The sequence below is a fragment of the Natrix helvetica genome (genome assembly GCF_964273705.1).
Source record: "Natrix helvetica genome assembly, chromosome: 1".
NCBI lineage: Eukaryota > Metazoa > Chordata > Lepidosauria > Squamata > Natricidae > Natrix > Natrix helvetica.
Window position 1 is genome coordinate 37,821,913 of NC_138548.1, and position 19,227 is coordinate 37,841,139.

The following is a 19,227-nucleotide window of genomic DNA, read 5'->3' on the forward strand; positions in this document are numbered from 1 at the left end:
GGATCCGGGGCACCGTCTTGCGGTGGTTCGGCTCCTACCTCTCCGGCAGGACGCAACGTGTGTTGGCAGGAGAGCAGAGGTCGACCCTAAGCCCCCTTATCTGTGGGGTGCCACAGGGGTCGGTCCTCTCGCCACTCCTGTTCAACACATACATGAAGCCGCTGGGTGAGATCATCCGTGGTTTTGGGGTGGGATACCATCTGTACGCTGATGATACTCAGCTGTACATTTCCACCCCGAACCACCCCAACGAGGCCGTCGAAGTGATGTCCCGGTGTGTGGAAGCCGTACGGGTCTGGATGGATGACAACCGACTCAGGCTCAACCCTTCCAAGACGGAGTGGCTGTGGGTTCCGGCTCCCCGGTTCAACCAGATAATTCCATCTCTGGCCATTGGGGGCATTCAACTCGCCCCCGTGGAGCGGGCGCGCAATTTGGGCGTCCTCCTGGATGCCAGGCTGTCCATGGATGAACATGTGACAGCCGTGGCCAGGGGGGCGTTCCATCAGGTTCGCCTGGTGCGCCAATTGCGCCCCCTATTGGACCGGGACGCCCTACGCACAGTCACCCATGCGCTGGTGACGTCTCGCCTGGACTACTGTAACGCTCTCTACATGGGGCTTCCCTTGAAATGCACTCGGAGACTACAGTTGGTCCAGAATGCGGCCGCGCGGGTGATTATGGGGAGCACCAGGTACTCCCATGTGACACCACACCTGCGCGAGCTGCACTGGCTTCCTGTGGTCTATCGAGTGCGTTTCAAGGTCTTGATTACGATCTTTAAAGCGCTCCATGGCTCAGGACCTAGTTACCTGCGGGATCGTATTCTACCCCACACATCCCTACGACCTATTCGCTCGCACAGAGAGGGACTTCTCCAGGTGCCGTCCACTAGACAATGCCATGGGGCGGCGCCTAGGAGCAGAGCCTTCTCTGTGGCGGGCCCAGCCCTGTGGAATGACCTCCCCCCGGATATTAGGACCACTACTGACCTCCACTCCTTCCGTGTTAAGCTCAAGACCCACCTTTTTCAAATATCTGGCCTGGCTCAACCATGACTTCGTTACGCTCCTGAGGGGTTTTTAATTTAGCAATTTTATTTAAGGGGATTTTAAACTGTGTTTTAATTGTGTTTTTAGCTGTGTTTATTGTCTTTCACTTACAAGTCTACTCTCCTCCACGCACAAATGAAATTGTCCTTTTTTCGTATGTATGTGTGTCCTATGTGTATTTTATCCTTCTGATTGTACGCCGCCCCGAGTCCTTCGGGAGAGGGTTGCGGCTAATCAAATAAAATTTATTATTATTATTATTATTATTATTATTATTATTATTATTATTATTATTATTATTATTATTATTATTATTATTCACTAGACTAGACAAAACCCAATTTCTGCATTGCCCTTGATGCTTGAAAAAACAAATGAATCAAAACAAATTAAAATGCTATATTTAATTTAATCCAAAGAGTTAGTAGTCATAAAAGAATAACAATTAGTTGTACTAAAAATTTTCACCCTTTTTTGTACAAGTATAAGTTGGCATTAACAGAATTTGTTTTTTGCACAGAACAGTGCTTTTCTGAAAATCTGCTAAGGGAGAAGGGTTGTAATAAAGTTATAGTAACTGTGCCCTTCATTTTACAGAAACATCGTTTTCAAAAGTTACTCCTAAACAAAGATCTTTAAAGATTCTAATCACTGTTGAAGCCAGATTACAGAATAAAAGAAAAACAAAATATTGCAGAAATTTCTTTTCCATAAGAAACATACCTACCATATTTGACATCTGGTACTGTTACAGAGCTCTGTGCTATGTTTGTAGACAGAAGGATCTACAAGGAGTTTTAAAAATCAGATTTAAGACATTTTAAAAATCTAATTCTTGATCTTATTTACAATAATTTCATGCAATTACAGACAGTGATATGTGTCGTTCTATTATATTATTTATATATTTATTAAATTTATATGCTGCCCATCTCACAGTGATGCTCGGCGACTTACAAAATGTAATATACATTCTGCTTCTCCAAATCTAAATGGAACCCAAATAAAAATAACTAATTTCTTCTAAGTCTATCCAACAAAACTATAGTATTTAAAATGTAAAATTGTAATTTTGCACTGGGGGGGGGGGGATCAGAATTAAAATATGAAATTTTAATGAATTTCATTAATTGTTTGCCATCCATACGTCAATCAATTCATCTCTCCCTTTTCTTCAGCAATATTTTACTGTAAGCATTTTTATTCATGAGTCACAGCTAATGCTGCCTACTCAACCCCACCCTCCACCTTCAAAAAACGAAATGTCAGTACTAATTCCCTAATTAAAAACTCACTTTTCGATAACCAGGAACTGGAGCCAAAAACACATTATTCTGTTCTTCTAATGTGACACTGGAGTGAAGTGGATATACTTGTAACCTAAAAAATTCATTTGAGAAACTGTACAAGGGAACATGTAGAAAGATGTACATTTCCCCCAGGCTGAGTCCAAAACAAAATATTTGAAATTGTCAACAGATACCTTAGAAATATACACTGGAAATAAGACACTGCTTCAACCACTCTTGTTCCCTATGTTTCAGTCATCTTTATACATGTTTTATGACTTAACCTGTTGTGTGAACCTAGTTAATTGTGGTTTATTTTTTAAAACATTGTTAAAAATTGATGGCATCTCAATGTATTAACTCAGTCAACAAATGTGCTATTGTCTGATTCCATCTAAAGAGGACAAAATAATGTAATCATCTAGCAGAAGGAAAGCTGCATTGAGCCATGCAGGCAAAGAAAGAAACCAGCTCATTCTAGCACTTCAATCCCTCACTCTGAAAATTCCTTCCCCTGCTATTTTACTCTTTATGCTTAAGGGGCTATGCATAAGAAGTAAAACAAATAGAGAACCCTTGCAAAAAGCTTTCAGTTAGCTACAGAAATGGAGAAAAGCAAAGAGGAGAAAAGGCAGGCAGGAGTGGGTAGGAAATTTGTAACTCTTAAGCACATGGAAAATGACAAAACAGATCAAAGTTGTCTGCAAATAACTAGTTGTGAGTTGCATGATTTTTTTTGGGGGGGGGGGGAGGGGAGATTGGTAAAGCCAATTTCATGTAGGAGTGGGAGATGATGGGGTTGCTTGCACACCCAAAGATCATATAATACATAGTCCTTTAATATTTCAAAGTCCATTCATCAGGACTTTGGCCCACATCTGATGCTTTAATGAGGCTTCTAATCAAGAATAGGATCCCAAACAGATAAAAGATCACAATGCTTCCATTTCTTGCATCCCACCTCATGTAGCAATGAGATGAATTAACATACCAACAGCACATTTTCCTCTCATGCTATTTGCATATCTCAAAATCCTCCTCCTTTTAAAAAAATATCCATACACAACCAGGGATATTCTGTGCTACCACATCAAACTCTGTCTTCATCAGTTACTTCAGCCTTACCCCATTGTCACAGAAAAGGCACCCAGCAAGAATTGGACTTACCTCCTGTGCACCATGTTTGTGAGAAGCTCAAGCAAGTAAGTTATTTCCGCCAAACCTAAAGAGTAGAAAATAAAAAGTAATGATACTGTTTCCTCTCAATGAAAAATAATAATGTAAAATTATTAAAAAGAATAATTTGGAAGTTTCTTCAGTTGAAAATAGCTATCTTAGCATTTCTGATTCCAGCTTAGATGATGGGTTAATGTTCTCATTTTTAGTCATCATACTTATTAGGTGTGTAATTATTAGTTAATTAATAAGTAATTATGCTAGCTTATTATAACAAGGCAAAGGACAAAACCAAGCAAAAGAGATGGCTGGGATTGTTGTCTGAACACAGCTAATTGTAATTAATTTAGTAAAATAGATTAAATAGGTGAACCAAGTGACAATGATATTGGCATTTCATCCTCCAGTTTACCATTAAGCTTGGTAGTAAACATATCACAAATTGATTATTCTCAAACCTATAGTCCCTCCATGAAAAAGGCAGTCAGGCATCATTGACCAAGTACTGATCGAAGACAGGTACTTTCCCTAGATCTGGTCAATCCACAAGGTTTATAGTACCTGCCCAAGGCAAGGACTGTTCCCCCCAAAATGCACTCAATCTAAAGTAGGGCTCTCCAACCTTGGCAACTTTAAGACTTGTGGACTTCAACTCCCATAATTCCTCAGCCAGCTTTAGTGCTGAGGAATTCTGGGAGTTAAAGTCCACAAGTCTTAAAGTTGCCAAGGTCGGAGACCCCTGATCTATAGTATTGCAAATCATCAGGCCAGGCTCCTAATCTAAGGAAAGTCTCAATTCAGCCATAGGTTTCCCCAAAGATGGAGCACATGGCATGCAAAATGTCCCCACCCCCTTCAATCACTTGCATCTCCCATGAGTTTTCCTTTAAAAATATTCACCTTATAATGGTGAGACTAGCTTTTTCAGACTAGTGGATGCCCTTATCAATGGCCATCTGAAGATAAATGTAGTAGCCACATTCATTTTCATTTACTAAGAAAACCTTTATGGCCTACTTGAGTCATACTTAGAAGTAAAGATGGTATTAGAGGTTGGGTATTTTATTTCATGCCAGCTTTCTACCCTTTTAATTAAGAGGTTTTAAAATGCAAAAATCAAGTGGGACAGGAACCCTAACAGATTTTTAGAATGTACTTAGTTGACAGTAGAGATCCCAGGTGGAGCAGGAGACAGGAAGATTTATGTTTAAGTTCTGTAGGTTGCTTAAGTCACTGCCAAGTTACTTTAGATAACTGGTTTAGAATAAGAAATAATCTTACTTGCTGTAACATTCATTTCAAGGCCATCATCAGTCAACTCATGCCTTGGTCACCTCATGGCTTGACTATTGCAATGTCATCCAGAGAGGTTCAGGGTTGCCCCTGAAATCTACCCAGGAGCTTCAACTGATCCAGAATACAAAAGCACCCACAGTGATGGGCATGCCTCGGTATGTCCAAGTAATACCTTTGCTTCATGAACCGGTCGCCAATTTGCTTTCAGGTGTGATTCAAGGTGCTGGTCTCTACCTATAAAGTCCTACATGGTATAATGCCTGATTATTTGAGGGACCAATAGTGTATCCCATAGTGCCCAGTTGATCCAATTTGGCAGGATTGGCACAATCCAGATTCTTTCACTAAACAAATGCCATTTAACAGGAATCCAGAAGTGTGCCTTCTCTGTAGTAGCGCCTACCCTCTGGAATAATGATAGATTTAAACAGCCCTCACCCTGTTAATACTTTCACAGACCCTGAAGACCTGGCTCTTAGCCTAAGCGTTTGGCAAGTCTAATTGAAGCCCCCTTTTCTCCGTTTTCTTTATTCTCATCTGGATTTGCCGTATCTGACATCTGTATTCCTTTTTGTTTTGTTTCCCTTTTTTTAAGTAGTTAAACAATTTGTTCATTGCCCGGAGTCTCTGGGAGTCAAGTGACATAATTTCCAAAATAAAAGGTTAACATTTTTTCCTGAGTTAGAAAACTACTGTAGTTCCTATATATTAAAAAATAACACAAAACAAAACTCACCTGGTAAAAATACTAGGACACTGCCACGTTCTGATACAAACTCCAAATTACGATCCCTAATATTAAAAACACAGTTTTTGTCTTAGTTTATATTAAAGCAAATATTTCCTCTGAAGACCATCAATACATATATGCTTAAAGACTGACTCACACACTTTTTCTAGCACATTTCCAATCCAAGCAACTTTTTTATGTGTGGACATCAAATCCCATAAGTCCCAAACCAGACTACTGAGCATACGGGAAATTGAATTCTGGAAATGGCCATGGTTAGGAAATATGAGTTAACTGGGTAAACAGATCTATCTATTCACAAAGATTTACTTAAAGCTATGTTTGTGGTAATATATACAGAGAGGGAAGTTGAAAAATAATTATTCACTTATGCAATATTTAATTTGAAATAAACTGGAGTTATGTAACAAGTTTTTGCAGTATGATACTTTTCTTTTACATCAGGGATGGGAAAGGAAAAACCTTCCTAGGCGAGGGTCTTGAAGCAATATTGTTGGATTCTTAGTGTTTTCTAACTTTGTTTTACTGTGGAATACTTGGTGCTCAGTTTGCTTGTTTATTTATTAATAAGTATTTATTCTTGCTTATTATAACAGAGCAAACATCAAAACCAAGCAAAAGAGATGGCTGAGTTTGTTGTCTGAACACAAGTAATTGTAATTTATTTAGCAAACTAGGTTAACGATGTGATCCAAGTTGCAATGATGTTTGCATTTCAATCAATATCTTAGAATTTAGCACAACTTAAAATGACATTAGTTTCCCTTAAATAGTGGTTGAATGAATTTGTCTATGTGTTGAGAGATTAAGGAATTTTAAAGTATTTTGACTGCCAGTTGTTCACGGATGCATTTTGTCAATCTGCTCCATTTGTCCTACATAGCCACTATTACTCCCTTTACATTACATGTTGTAGAGGACTTCTGCTTTTTGTTTTTGTTTGGTTATTGGGTTTTTGATTTTGTTTAAAATGCTTTGGAAGGATTTTGTTGATATGTGTGCTACAGTGATGCTTAAAGGTGGAACTGGATTGTCTCAGATATGTTTTTGCTGTTTGCGAGAGTTATCATCATAATTTATGATACGTCATATAACTCGGCATTTTTAATGAGGTTGTGTTGATATCTGTCATACTGCAAAACACTGTATACAATAATGTGCTTCCTCTTTGTGGTATCACTAAAAATGGAATCACCAGGATGATGTAATAGGAAGGGAAGGGCAATATTTTAATTCCTTTTTGGTCCCTTTAAGATTAGAATAGAAATAGGGGGGGGGGGGGAAGCTAGTTTGCCTGAGTAGTTGGGATGGATTTGAAGTTGGAAGAGTTCCAGTTTTGCTGGAGGCATGGAAGATGGATGGGTGAGCCACTTTCAAAAAATATTGCCCAAACACTTACAACTTGGCTCTGGAGTAACCAGAAGTCAGAACTGGCTAAAATGGACCATCACAATAAGATTAGAAATGGAAACTATGAAAGACAATATATTGGATTACCATTTCCATTTTTAAAAATCCTCCCAACTCTTCTCTTCTTATTCTCCAAAAAATAGCCTGAATTATCCTGCCAAAATTCAAGAGTAAAATGCTCCAAATTTGGAATGCTATAGTGTGTGTGTGTGTGTGTGTGAGAGAGAGAGAGAGAGAGAGCGAGAGAGAGAGCGAGAGAGAGAGAGAGAGCGAGAGAGAGAGAGAGAGAGAGAGAGAGAGAGAGAGAGAGAGAGAGAAGAGAGAATGAATGAATGAATGAATGAATGAATGAATATATACCCACACCTGCTAATGAAAATCAGCCAGTTTTCTACCGAATTTTATGTGGCACATCCATCCTGAGGAGTGGCATATGAAAATTCAGAAGCAGTTTATGAATTGTTCACCTTTAAATTCTCATAAAGCTATTTAGGCCCTTAATAGCACCCTAGGGTGCATAATGGAAAGAATGGAATGATTCATGTTGAAAACTAAATTTGATTACATTTAAATTTAATTTGATTAATTAAAAGCATTCAGTGTGATTTATCCTTCCTGTGTTTTTCTCTTCTGTCACTTCAAAAACTACAAGTCGGAGCAATTTTTGGAAGGGGACTCCAGGTTTTGAGCAGTTAAGTCTACCTGTTTTAAGTCATAATATTTTATATATGCTACAACATAGTTATGCACTGAATGTAACAATAAGATCAACAAAACAGCCGTGTGCAAGTGTGCTTTACGAATTACCATATACATCTTTATGATATTCAGCTAAATCAGTGGTTCTCAACCTGTGGGTCGGGACCCCTTGGGGGGGGCGAACGACCCTTTTACAGGGGTCGCCTAAGACCATCAGAAAACATATATTTTCTAGGGTCTTAGGAACCGAGACACCAATTTTATGGTTGGAGGTCACCACAACATGAGGAACTGTATTAAAGGGCCGCGGCATTGGGAAGGTTGAGAACCACTGAGCTAAATGCATACATGCTAACACTGACATAAATGTTTGCCATAGTTAACATCAATCCAATCCTATAGCATTTTATTCTCATTTAAAACTTGGATGACCTTGAAGTTGATTCCAAGTGCAATCAACTGTATCTTAAGAGCAAAATGCTATACATTGCATACTTGTTTTTGTTTCCCCTTCTACTTTCCCAACATGCCCTCCTACTACCCCAATTTGTTTTTAATTGTTTTTCCTCCTAGGCAATTAAGGTATCCTGTCTTGCTTCCAAAAAAACAATACTGAGATTTATCCACTCACTGTTTCAAAGAAATAACTATGTGGAGCCTAGAGACATTTGTGCAAATAATGATGAAATTAGAAGCTGGTAATTTGCTTTACAGCATGTCAACATCTCATTTAACATTTTTGTAAATTAAAATGATTTTTAAAAATAAAAGCCGGCAGTGTGGGGAGTCATCCATAGGCACATTTGATTGCCTATCCCTGCCTGAGGACTAGAACAACTCTTATATAAACTCAAGATTATTTTTACATCTAAATGAACTTCTTCTATAATGGCTTGCCATGTTGCATTTCATAATACGCAACCTGATCTTTTTAATAGGAGGAACCACAGGCTACCAACTAAGCAACATTCTGCATACATGTTAGGTATTCTTTTATCTATGACCTTCCTCTTAAAACAAGAGATTGATGGTTCGTTCAAAATTTGCCAAATTTGCACTTTTTAGGAGTTTTACATGGCAATCCCCTGTAGTTACCAGAAGAAGCAAACTAATAAATTAACGGCATTGCATTTTGAGCCTTATAATAAAATTCCAAACTCCTTCCTTGAATTTTATTGGACTTGTATCCTACTGCAATCATGCAACTTTCACCATCAAGCTAACACCACTGAACAATATCTTTTCTTGTTCGAATATATTTCTCGAGTTTCTCAAACTGAATCTTTGTGAGCCGCACAAGAACAAAGAAATCTAGAACAAAAAGGTAGCCTCACCCATATAGAAGACGTGAGCATACAATATAAGATTTACTTAAATGGACAAATGGTCTTAACTTAGCATGAGGTTATTTTGTATATTACCACATTGAATCCAAATTTGGTTCATTTTCATAGTTTCCTTGTATGAATGAGACTCTCAACAAAAAAAAAAAAACCAAGATTTTAAGTATTGGGATTAATTGAAAGTGTTGTAGTAAGTATTTTATTTTGATAACTTAAAGTAAGTCAGACCCAACAGAGAGAGAAGGATGGTTCAGGGAAGCCTTATAGCAGTGATGATGAACCTTTTTTCTTATGGCATGACAAAATTGTGCGCGTGCACGCTATCGCGCACACAAGCCCACTCAATCTTCCCGCTCACTTGCACATGTGTGCTTGATACCACTACCCATGCACATGCGCACATAACCCCTTCCCAGGCTCCAGAGACTTTTCTGAAGCCTGGGGAGGACGAAAATGGCCTCCCCTGGTCCTCTCGGAGGCCCTCCGGAAGCCAGAAACAGATGGGTGAAAAAGTAGCTGGCCAGTGCACACATATGTGGAGACTGATGGCTGGCCTTCCACCGAATATGGCTCTGTGTGCCATAGGTCATCATGGCCATATAGCATTATTTGAAAAAGATCTTGTGTTTCATGACTGTCCAAAAAATTTTCCATCAATTATTTTCTTGCTGTAGTGCAATATAATGAGTTTAAAAAAAACAACACTGTACCAAACTTGTCTTTTTAAAAATTATACTTGTATACAATTTAAAAAGTTCTGATTACAAATATATATTGTAATTTACATTTCTGCACCCCCCCAAGCTTCAAAATACTTATTAAATAAAATTGCTTTAATCTATTTTGCACTCTGAACACATATTTGACTTTTATGTATCAAAACCAGATAAACTGAACAAAACCAATGCTTTCCTTGCTATTTCCCTTCAAGCATTTCATGTCTACAAAATGGAATCATATTAAACATCTTGCCTGCAGCTAACAAAGCAACCTCCTTATACAAGATTGCTTGGCAAATCACCCATATATAGTTGTTACTTAGAATATTTTGAACATTTTTAAAGAAAATATAATATGTAAACACTGATTAATCTGAGCAAAAGTTTGCATAACTCTGAAAAAAAAGTATAAGAAAAGAGAATATAATCAAATATTGGGACATCTCCTGGTGATGTTTTCACTAATATCTCCTGCATGTTTTAATTAGAGTTGACAATGTCTATTTTAGCATAGCAATAATATATAATTATTCCAGTTATGGTGATGAGAGACAAATATGCCACCTCTTTAAGGAAAGGAAAAGAAATACTTAAAATCAGTAAATGATTTCAAAACAGGATTATTTACATAATAATTATTATTCCATAACAGCCTTACGAAGTCCAAGTAATACTGATAATGTCTTCATGATGCTGCCATGAGGCAGCCAAGGTCAACAAGGATTTTTCCCCATCACAGACTCTAATACTACAACACAAAAAAATTAAACCTGATAACTCCTTCATACAGCTAGCACTGATCTAATCTGGGCCAGTCTCCAAGAATCAATATAGGCAGGGTATGTTGATTTTTAAGAAGCACAAATTTTGTCTTTGTTTTAAAGTAATTAAAAAGCAAAACAGAATGTTCTTAAGCCAAGGACATATTACTTTTAATAACCAACCCATCAAGAAATTAAGGTACAATCTTTCTTCTTGACACCTAATAACAATACATTAAAATAAAATCAATGTATACATCTGTCAACTCTCTGCAAGATTCTGCAATGTTCCAAGACTTATTGAATAGAATCAGTCCACTTCATAGAAACTATGAAGAAGAAAGTATCTTACCCATTTTCCTTTGTCTCCAGATCATCAAACCACTGTATTAGAGCAATAGCAGCTTTGTACATAACTGGGTGTATCAGTGGTTCCTCAATAATTTGAAGAGGAATCTAGGGAGAGAAAAAGAGGGGAGTAAAGTCATTACTGGCATTCTTGCACTACATAAGCCATTCTTTCATGGTAGGCAATGGAACAGAAACAGATATGCAAAGACCAAACAAAGACTTTGAAAGAATTTGGCTGAGGGCAGAGAATAGATGTTACAACTGATTTATTAATATTTTCTCATCCAGAATACAGGTAGTCCTCAACTTATGACCACAACTGAGCCCAAAATTTCTGTTGTTAAGTGAGACACTTGTTAAGTGAGCTTTGCTCAATTTTATGGCCTTTCTTGCAAGAGTTGTTAAGTGAATCACTGCAGTTGATTAGTTAGTAACCTGGTTGTTAAGTGAATCTGGCTTCCCCATTGACTTTGCTTGTCAGAAGATCACAAAAGGTGATCACATGATCCTGGGACACAGCAACGCTCATAAATAGGAGCCAGTTGCCATGCATCTGAATTTTGATCACATGATCATGGGGATGCTGCAAAAGTCGTGTGAAAAACGGTCATAAAACTCATGGTTTTCAGTGTCATGGTAACTAATTAACAGTCACTAAATGAACTGTTGAAAATTGAGGACTACCTGTATACCAGATTGGTGAAGAAGAATACAGAATAATTTCTAAGACCCCTTCATGTGATATGCTTTTTCCTCAAATGGGTTTATTTTGCATAAATAAACCAGGAAAGGTGGCATGAGAAAGATTTCATCTCTAGTGAGCTTGCTGGAACAAAGGACATAGTTAAAAGGTATATGTTACTTTAAAGCTTGTTTTAGCTCTGCAACACCATATCCTCAACACAACTTGGTCTGCACTGTTCTTTACACAATATTAAGCTCAAGGCCCTAAGCATATTTATATACCGTATTTTTCAGACTATAAGACACACCTTTTTTCCCCCTAAAAGAAGGTGAACATTTAGGTGCGTCTTATACACTGAATGTAGCCCCACCCACCCACTGGCCCCAACCCTTTGGCCTCTGCCTCCCAGCAATTTACCTCCTTGCAGCAAACATAGGCTTGCAGTGGCTGCAATAGGCTATAGCAATCCCTGCAGCCTGAAACAGCTGATGATCGGGAGAAATTGAAAGTGAAACTTTCACTGGAAGGCAGAGGCAGATATTTTTTTCTTCTGCTAATCAGGCTGTTTGCTGCAAGGAGGTAAGTCAATAACTATAAATGTCTATATAATGTTCAAATTTAGACTTATTTTTTTAACGACTGTTTAATTATTGTTCTAGGCAGCTTAACAAAATGAAGAAGCTTTTTTAAATGAATGCTTGATCTGCAGAGGCCCAGTACTATTGTATCTTCTTTTAAATAGAAGAGAATAATTATACTTCCAGAAAGCACATCAATTTTAACGGCATCTGTACAAGTATAGTCTGAAATGTAATACTACCAACAGTGTATATTGTCTGTACTGTTTGCTGTTTGTTGCAAGGAGGGAAATTGCTGGGAGGCAGACAGCTATTTTCCCCTTGTTTTCCTCCCCAAAAGCTAGGTGCATCTTATACTTCGGCGTATCTTATACTCCAAAAAATACGGTAATCAACCAGGTTTTCTGAATTCATTCTGTCTGTTCTACTGTGACTTCATTTCTATTTTTTAGAATTGGACAACCATCATTTAAACAAGCTGAAATGCAAAACGTTCTATTTCAAGCAAACCTCCTTTAAAACTGCACTGGAGCTGTAGAAATACACAGCCAGATTTAAAAAAAAACATTATGAGGATTAAAGTCACATAATCAAAAGAAAAAGTAAGCCAGGAATCCAAAATAACTCCTCTCCCATTCACGAGTTTGCCGGGGTTGGAGAATGCCAGTTAATCTACCCTTGAGGCAACTGCACATTTGACAGATCTATCCCAACAGCAAAAGGTCATCCAGTGAACATCCTGGTTATTTTTACAGTTGTCAACCCATCACCAGCAATCTTTCAAAAATGTCAGATACTATTAAATCTTCCCTCCTGACGCTATCCACTGAAACTGACACATAATTGACAAAACCCTATCGAAGAGTTTCTATTCTTTCAATGTTTTTGCAAGCCTATTCTCTCTGCCTAGAGCATAGAGTCAATCATCATCATTTCCCATTGCCTCCTGTAATTCCTAACACATAACTTTATAACTATTAATCAATTATCTGGTATGATTCACCATTTCAACTGCATCATACTAGATAAACCCTTATAATAAGAGTTTTAAAAAAATTAGCCATTATGATTTGTAACTAGTGTATCTTGCTCATTGAATTCAGATTTTTTTTATTTCTTTAACTTAAATAGCAATAGTTTATTCAAGAAATCCTGGTTGAAACAGCGCATGACACATAGCAAATGTATGAGCTCAGGTAATGATAGTATGGAATCTCATTAGATTTAAAACCAGTATGATTTCAAAACTGGAAGAGCAGTGGCTCAGAGACTTAATGACACTGAGATGGCCTTTGCTTCGATGATTCAAGACCTAGCACTGTGTGGCAGAGTGAGCTCCCATGTAACTATTAGAAAGCATGTTTTATGCAAATAGATCGATAGGTACCATTTCGATGGGGAGACTAGTTGGTGCTCTGTGCAGGCAGTCAGATTCCTGACAGCTCTGAACCTTCCTGGTTACTGTGCCTATTGAAAGGCAGCTCTGGGAAGGGGCCTTGGGTAATGCTGCAGGAAAAGCCCTGATCTTTCTCATTGGTATGAAACCAGTTCGCCCTCTTGTGGAGCACCTTGGGAAGGATGCAAGTGTGTGCTACAACAGGGCTGGTACCTTGGCAAGCCAAACTATTACTTTGCACTTGCATTGTGGTCTCCTAGCTACTGTAACAAAGCCATACGCTAATAATAATAATTTCAAAACTGATTGGGAAAATTCTCAATTTCAATCATCTCTGCTATCTAAGTATTTTAGATAGAAATAATAATAGCACTTAATGACCACCCCATGGTGCTTTACAGCACTTTCTGGGTGGTTTACAATGGCAGCATATTGCCTCCAACAATCTAAGTCCTCTTTTTACTAACCTCAGAAGGATGGAAAGCTGAGTTAACCTTGAGCTCAGTCAGGACCAAATTCCAGGCTATAGTCAGAGTTTGCCTGCAATACTGCATTCTAAGCAGTGCACCAGAAGGGCCCCTCTTGCTAGATATCCAATGACAGATAAATCAAAGTTGGTTATTCTATACCTTAATATGACTAAGGACAGGCTTCAGATCATCCAAGTAATATTCGTCAATCACATGAGGTTTTCCTTCCACTTTAAATACATAGGCTGGATACAATTTGTTGCGAACTGGTAGTGCAAAATAGTTGGCAAACTCTTGACAGTCAATAGTTGCAGACATCAGAATTACCTTAAAAACAATATTTTAGAAGGTCAGGCTAGGCAACAACAAATTTTGATTGTTTTCTTCTTGTTCAAAAAGTTAGAATCATTTGAGTTTTCCAATATTTCACAGTGTTTTAGAAAATGTTGAGTTTACTTCCTAGAGTGGTTTAGAGATGGACATGTACTATGTGCTATTGATTTTTGCTGCAAAGATTGTAGAACATAAGGATGTTTTTTTTTTTGACATCAAGTATTTTGAGAGCCAATCTGGTGTGGCTGTTAAGGCAGCAGGCTAGAAACTAGAAGACCATTAGTTCTAGTTCTGCCTTACACAGATTGGGCCAAGTTACTCTTTCTTAATTCTAGGAAGACAACAAAGGCAAATCACTTCTGAAAAAAATATCACCAGAAGTCAAACTGACTTGAACGACCCAAGTTGTTTTGGATTATATACTATGTTTCCCCGAAAATAAGTCAGGGTCTTATTATCTTTTGATCCCCAAAATAAGCACTTGGCCTTATTTTCGGAGAGGTCTTATTATTTTTGAGGTGCAGGAGGCGGCAAGCATGGTCACCTCATGACTGCTGCTGTATTACAATATTTTTGGGGATGGCTTATTTTCAGCTGAGAGCTTATTTTAGCACATGTGCTCAAAAGCCCGATTGGGCTTATTATCCGGAGAGATGTATGTATGTATGTATGTATGTATGTATGTATGTATGTATGTACGTACGTGTGTGTGTGCTGGTTTTGTTGTATTCGGGTCTTTTCCCGTGTAAGATTGAGATTGTCTTGGCAACGTTTCGGCGAGGTCTCACTCGCCATCTTCAGGCTGGTGTTTTTGGCTTAAAGTAAACAACTTTACTTTAAAACTTTAAAAACACCAGCCTGAAGATGGCGAGTGAGACCTCACCGAAACGTTGCCAAGACAATCTCAATCTTACACGGGAAAAGACCCGAATACAACAAGACCAGCATACCTACACTCGTGAAAATCTACACACAAACACACACACACACACCAAAACTATAAATTTGCAGTATTTCTATCTTTACTAATCCTTTTAGCTTGATAAATTTGTAATGCTTCATACAATGATCAATTCCAAGTTTGGATATGCAATTTGCTAATCACTAATTCTCATTTTAAAACAGCAATGTTAACTTAAAGAAATTGCATAAATGGTATTATGTGTGAAATAGGCCACATGTGATGCTGCATTCATCTATTGTATTAAATCATAATCTACCATTCACAAATCTGGTTTAAGAAATTTGCCAAGGCAAGATTAAATAAATCACATTAAGACTTAGGGGAGTCATGAATCTATCCAAAGAATTGAATTTTGGACATATAAGCAGAAAAATGTTTAAGTGAATGGAGCACAGTGGTAGGAATAAATATCAATTTAATAAATAAAATAAATAAAAAGAAATCCGTATCTGGTCCATTCCTCAAACTTCCTAAATACAAAAATGAAGTTTTTCATTTTATATGCAAATATAAAAATGCAGGCTTGTGACTGCACACTTCCCCCCCCCCCCTCAATTTGGCCCTTATAATCCAAGCAACATTACATAAAATAGAATTTTTCTTAATAGAATGTGCAATTTTAGTCATATCTTTCCAATTTAAAAATGAAATATACATGAGAAAATATCACATTAATGTGAAGAAGAAGAAACTTTCTTATATGTCTAAAATCAGTTCCAAATTTATTTATAGGAAAATGCCATAAAACATTTTTGGGTTTAGGACTGATGATTAAAACCTGAGTGGGTTGTTAAGATGCAACACTTCCATTTCAGGCCGGACAATATTTTTAGCTGCCTACTTCGTTTTTTTATCCGCACCCACCTGTATCCCTGGGGTTGTCAACTGTCAATGTCTGTTGAGAACCACTACACAGTGAGAACTCCATCCTCTTGTATTTCTTTCACAGTTGAGAGAAAATAATTTTACAGCCATCAATATAGCACACTAAACTGTGCATAGTTTTCAGTGCCATAAAGTTGTTAATGTCAGAGTTATCCCTTCAAGCATTTTAAAGGCAGAAGCCAACGTTTAAAGATGGATGCTCACAAGGGGCACTCTGAACTTTCATGGCTACCCCCTTATTAATGTCATGCAGACCTTTGAACTCTCCAAATGAGAAGAGTGATCCCCCAATATTGGGGGGTGGGGATTGGGACAACGGAATTGTTTCAGAATAAACTTAGCTGAAACTCTTAGATTTAAGAGGATTGAATTTAGCTTTTCATCAGCTGGGGAACAAGTTAAGCATTAGTAGCAGATGGCAGTGGAGAAAAGACTGAAAACGAATTCAGGAGTGAGAAGAATTTATCTTAAGCTGAAGATTATTCACTTTCTTAAATATAGGGCAATGCTGAAGCCAAACATTTTAAGAATAAGGTATAGGTATTATTTGACTTATGACCATAATTGAGCCTGAAATTACAGTTGAATGTCACATCAGTTCTTCAGCAGGTCATCACGTAATTGAGTTTCCATTATTTTTTGTGCCCGTCATTAAGTAAATGCCATGATTATTAAATGAACATTGTGGTTGCTAAGCTAATCCATTGATTACATTGCGTATTTGGGTGTTTCTTTGCCAGAAATCAAAAGTAAATGCCAATTTCCAGCCAAAAAAAAAATATTGTAAATCATGGTCATGTGACAAAACACCTATAAATGTGCATTGATTGCAGACCATCCCAAATGCAATCATGTGACCAATGAGGAGTGTGTGACATCACAATTTTGAATTTGGGGGAGTCAAGAGAGGTAGTCCTTAACTTACAATCACAATCGAGCCCAAAATTTCTGTTGTTAAGGGAGGCATTTGTTAAGTGAGTTTTGCCCCATTTTATGACCTTGTCACAATTGTTAAGTGAATCACTGGAGTTGATAAGTTATCTGGCTTCCCCATTGACTTTGCTTGTCAGAAGGTCTCAAAAGGTGACGGAACACAGCAATGGTCCTAAGTATGAACCAGCAGTTGTCAAGCATCTGAATTTTGATCACATAACCATGGGGATGCTACAAAGCTTGTTAATTGTGAAAAATGGCCATAAATCATTTTTTTTTCACCGCCATTGTAACCTTGAATGGTGACTAAATGAACTGTTGTAAGTCAAGGAATACCTGTGTCTTTTTTGGGGGGGCGGGGGTCCATAGTAATCGTGAACAGTTGCTAAGTGATCAGTTATTAAGTAGGACTGCCAGTATTGGTGTGCTTTGTGAACGTGAAAAATAATGTATGTATGTACATGATCAAAAACAATGAGAACTTTCTACAAACAGCTTCCTATTGGTAAATGTTAATAACAGAAACTGAGAAACTTTTCCCCACAGCTGTGGTAGAGTATCACTATATTACTGAGTAATCCTGGAAATTCTGAGTTACCTTCACAAATCGTGAATTTGTTCGCAGCAATTTGCGGATCACCAACAGCAAGAGATCCATGTCTTCTGTACGCTCATGTATCTAAAACATTATTTTAAAAGATGAGACAGCTCCAACTTGAAATGAGTTTACTAAAGATGCACATGGATTCTGAGATGAACCATTAGCAAACAGCAGGCATTCAATAGTTATATAAAAAAAGAAGGCACACAGTGAAAAAGCTTTGCTGAAATACACTAAAAGAGAGAGTTATAAACGAAAGAGCTAAATCAGACATGAATGTCCTAAGGCCCCAACAGTAATGTACAATTTTTAAAAGCTTTGAATATGGTCCTAAAATCTTCTAGCAACGGTTATCCAATTTTAAGTTTGAATTTTTGGAGGGGTTATAACATACATGATTGATGAGTAATTATATTAATTTTATTACAATAAATATTAATGTAATTCCAATTAAATCAAATAAATTTTGTCCCGGCTGTACACTCTTCTTTTCAGAATAGGCTTATATGAGATGACTGTCCTTTTATATATAAAACTGATAGACTTAAATTTAATAGAACATAGCAGCACTACCAATACTCCAAAAATTGTCAGGGTGCTTGACCACTAAATTTAGCACTGTAATCACTTCAGGGTACTTTGGAAAAGTCAAACAGCTAGGCACAACTGTTCAAGTGGAAAACTAAGCCAGGATTATTTAAAAAAAAACTGGGTTCAGGGCAATTATAAACCATGTATCTTGAAAACTGCCCAGAGATGCCAGACGTATAACTCACCTGGAGAAAATTAAAAAGTAAGACTTATGTATACAGTTAATCCTCAACTTATGATTCATTTTACAATGATTCAAAGTTCCGACAGGAAAAAAACATGACAACTTCCCTTGCAGTTATGATTATTATGATGGTCTCCACTGTCACATGCTCGCAAATTAAGCATTTGGCAACTAGTTGCATTTATGACGGTTGCAGCATCTTGCAGTCATGTGATCACAATGTGCAACCTTCCCAGATGGCTTCTGACAAGCAGCACTGGGGAAGTCAGATTTGTCTAATGACAGTGCAATTCATTTAACAGCTGCAGTGGTTTGCTTAACGACTGAATATGCAGTAATGTGATGCATCACTTAGCGACACTTCTGGTCCTAACTATGATCCTAACTCGAGGACTACCCGTATTCCAAAGAAATGGCATTTCAAAAGGCAACTGGACTTTGTTTTTTCCTTGAAGGCATTTCAGTTTTCATCCAAGAAGCTTCTTCAGTTCTTAGACGAGAAGTGAAACACCTTCAAGAAAAAAACGAAGTCCAGTTGCCTTTTGAAAAAGCACCTTTGGGACGACCATAACCTGGATGACTGAGAATCTCCATAAGACATTAATATATCAATGATTTTATTGTTTAAGCAAATGTTATATACTGTATATCATTAACAAAAGCCTCATGAAGACATCCATAGAAAGTATCTGTGATAAAAACAAGACTAAATATAATTTTACATATGCATAATCCAAGAAACCAGATGTATTCAAGATAA

The 19,227-nt window shown here is 37.5% G+C and overlaps 1 protein-coding gene across 1 annotated transcript in view; it reads right to left on the minus strand.

Moving 5' to 3' along the window:
* Positions 1-19,227, minus strand: part of TDRD9 (tudor domain containing 9) — a 107,947-nt gene that overhangs the window by 39,866 nt on the left and 48,854 nt on the right. Inside the window, exons 6-12 of the mRNA XM_081938016.1 lie at positions 17,690-17,770; positions 14,136-14,303; positions 10,849-10,952; positions 5,550-5,605; positions 3,509-3,563; positions 2,348-2,432; positions 1,780-1,837 (exon numbers count right to left, since the gene is read on the minus strand). Of these exons, the coding sequence (XP_081794142.1) occupies positions 1,780-1,837; positions 2,348-2,432; positions 3,509-3,563; positions 5,550-5,605; positions 10,849-10,952; positions 14,136-14,303; positions 17,690-17,770 (607 nt within the window). The remainder of the gene's footprint in view (positions 1-1,779; positions 1,838-2,347; positions 2,433-3,508; positions 3,564-5,549; positions 5,606-10,848; positions 10,953-14,135; positions 14,304-17,689; positions 17,771-19,227) is intronic.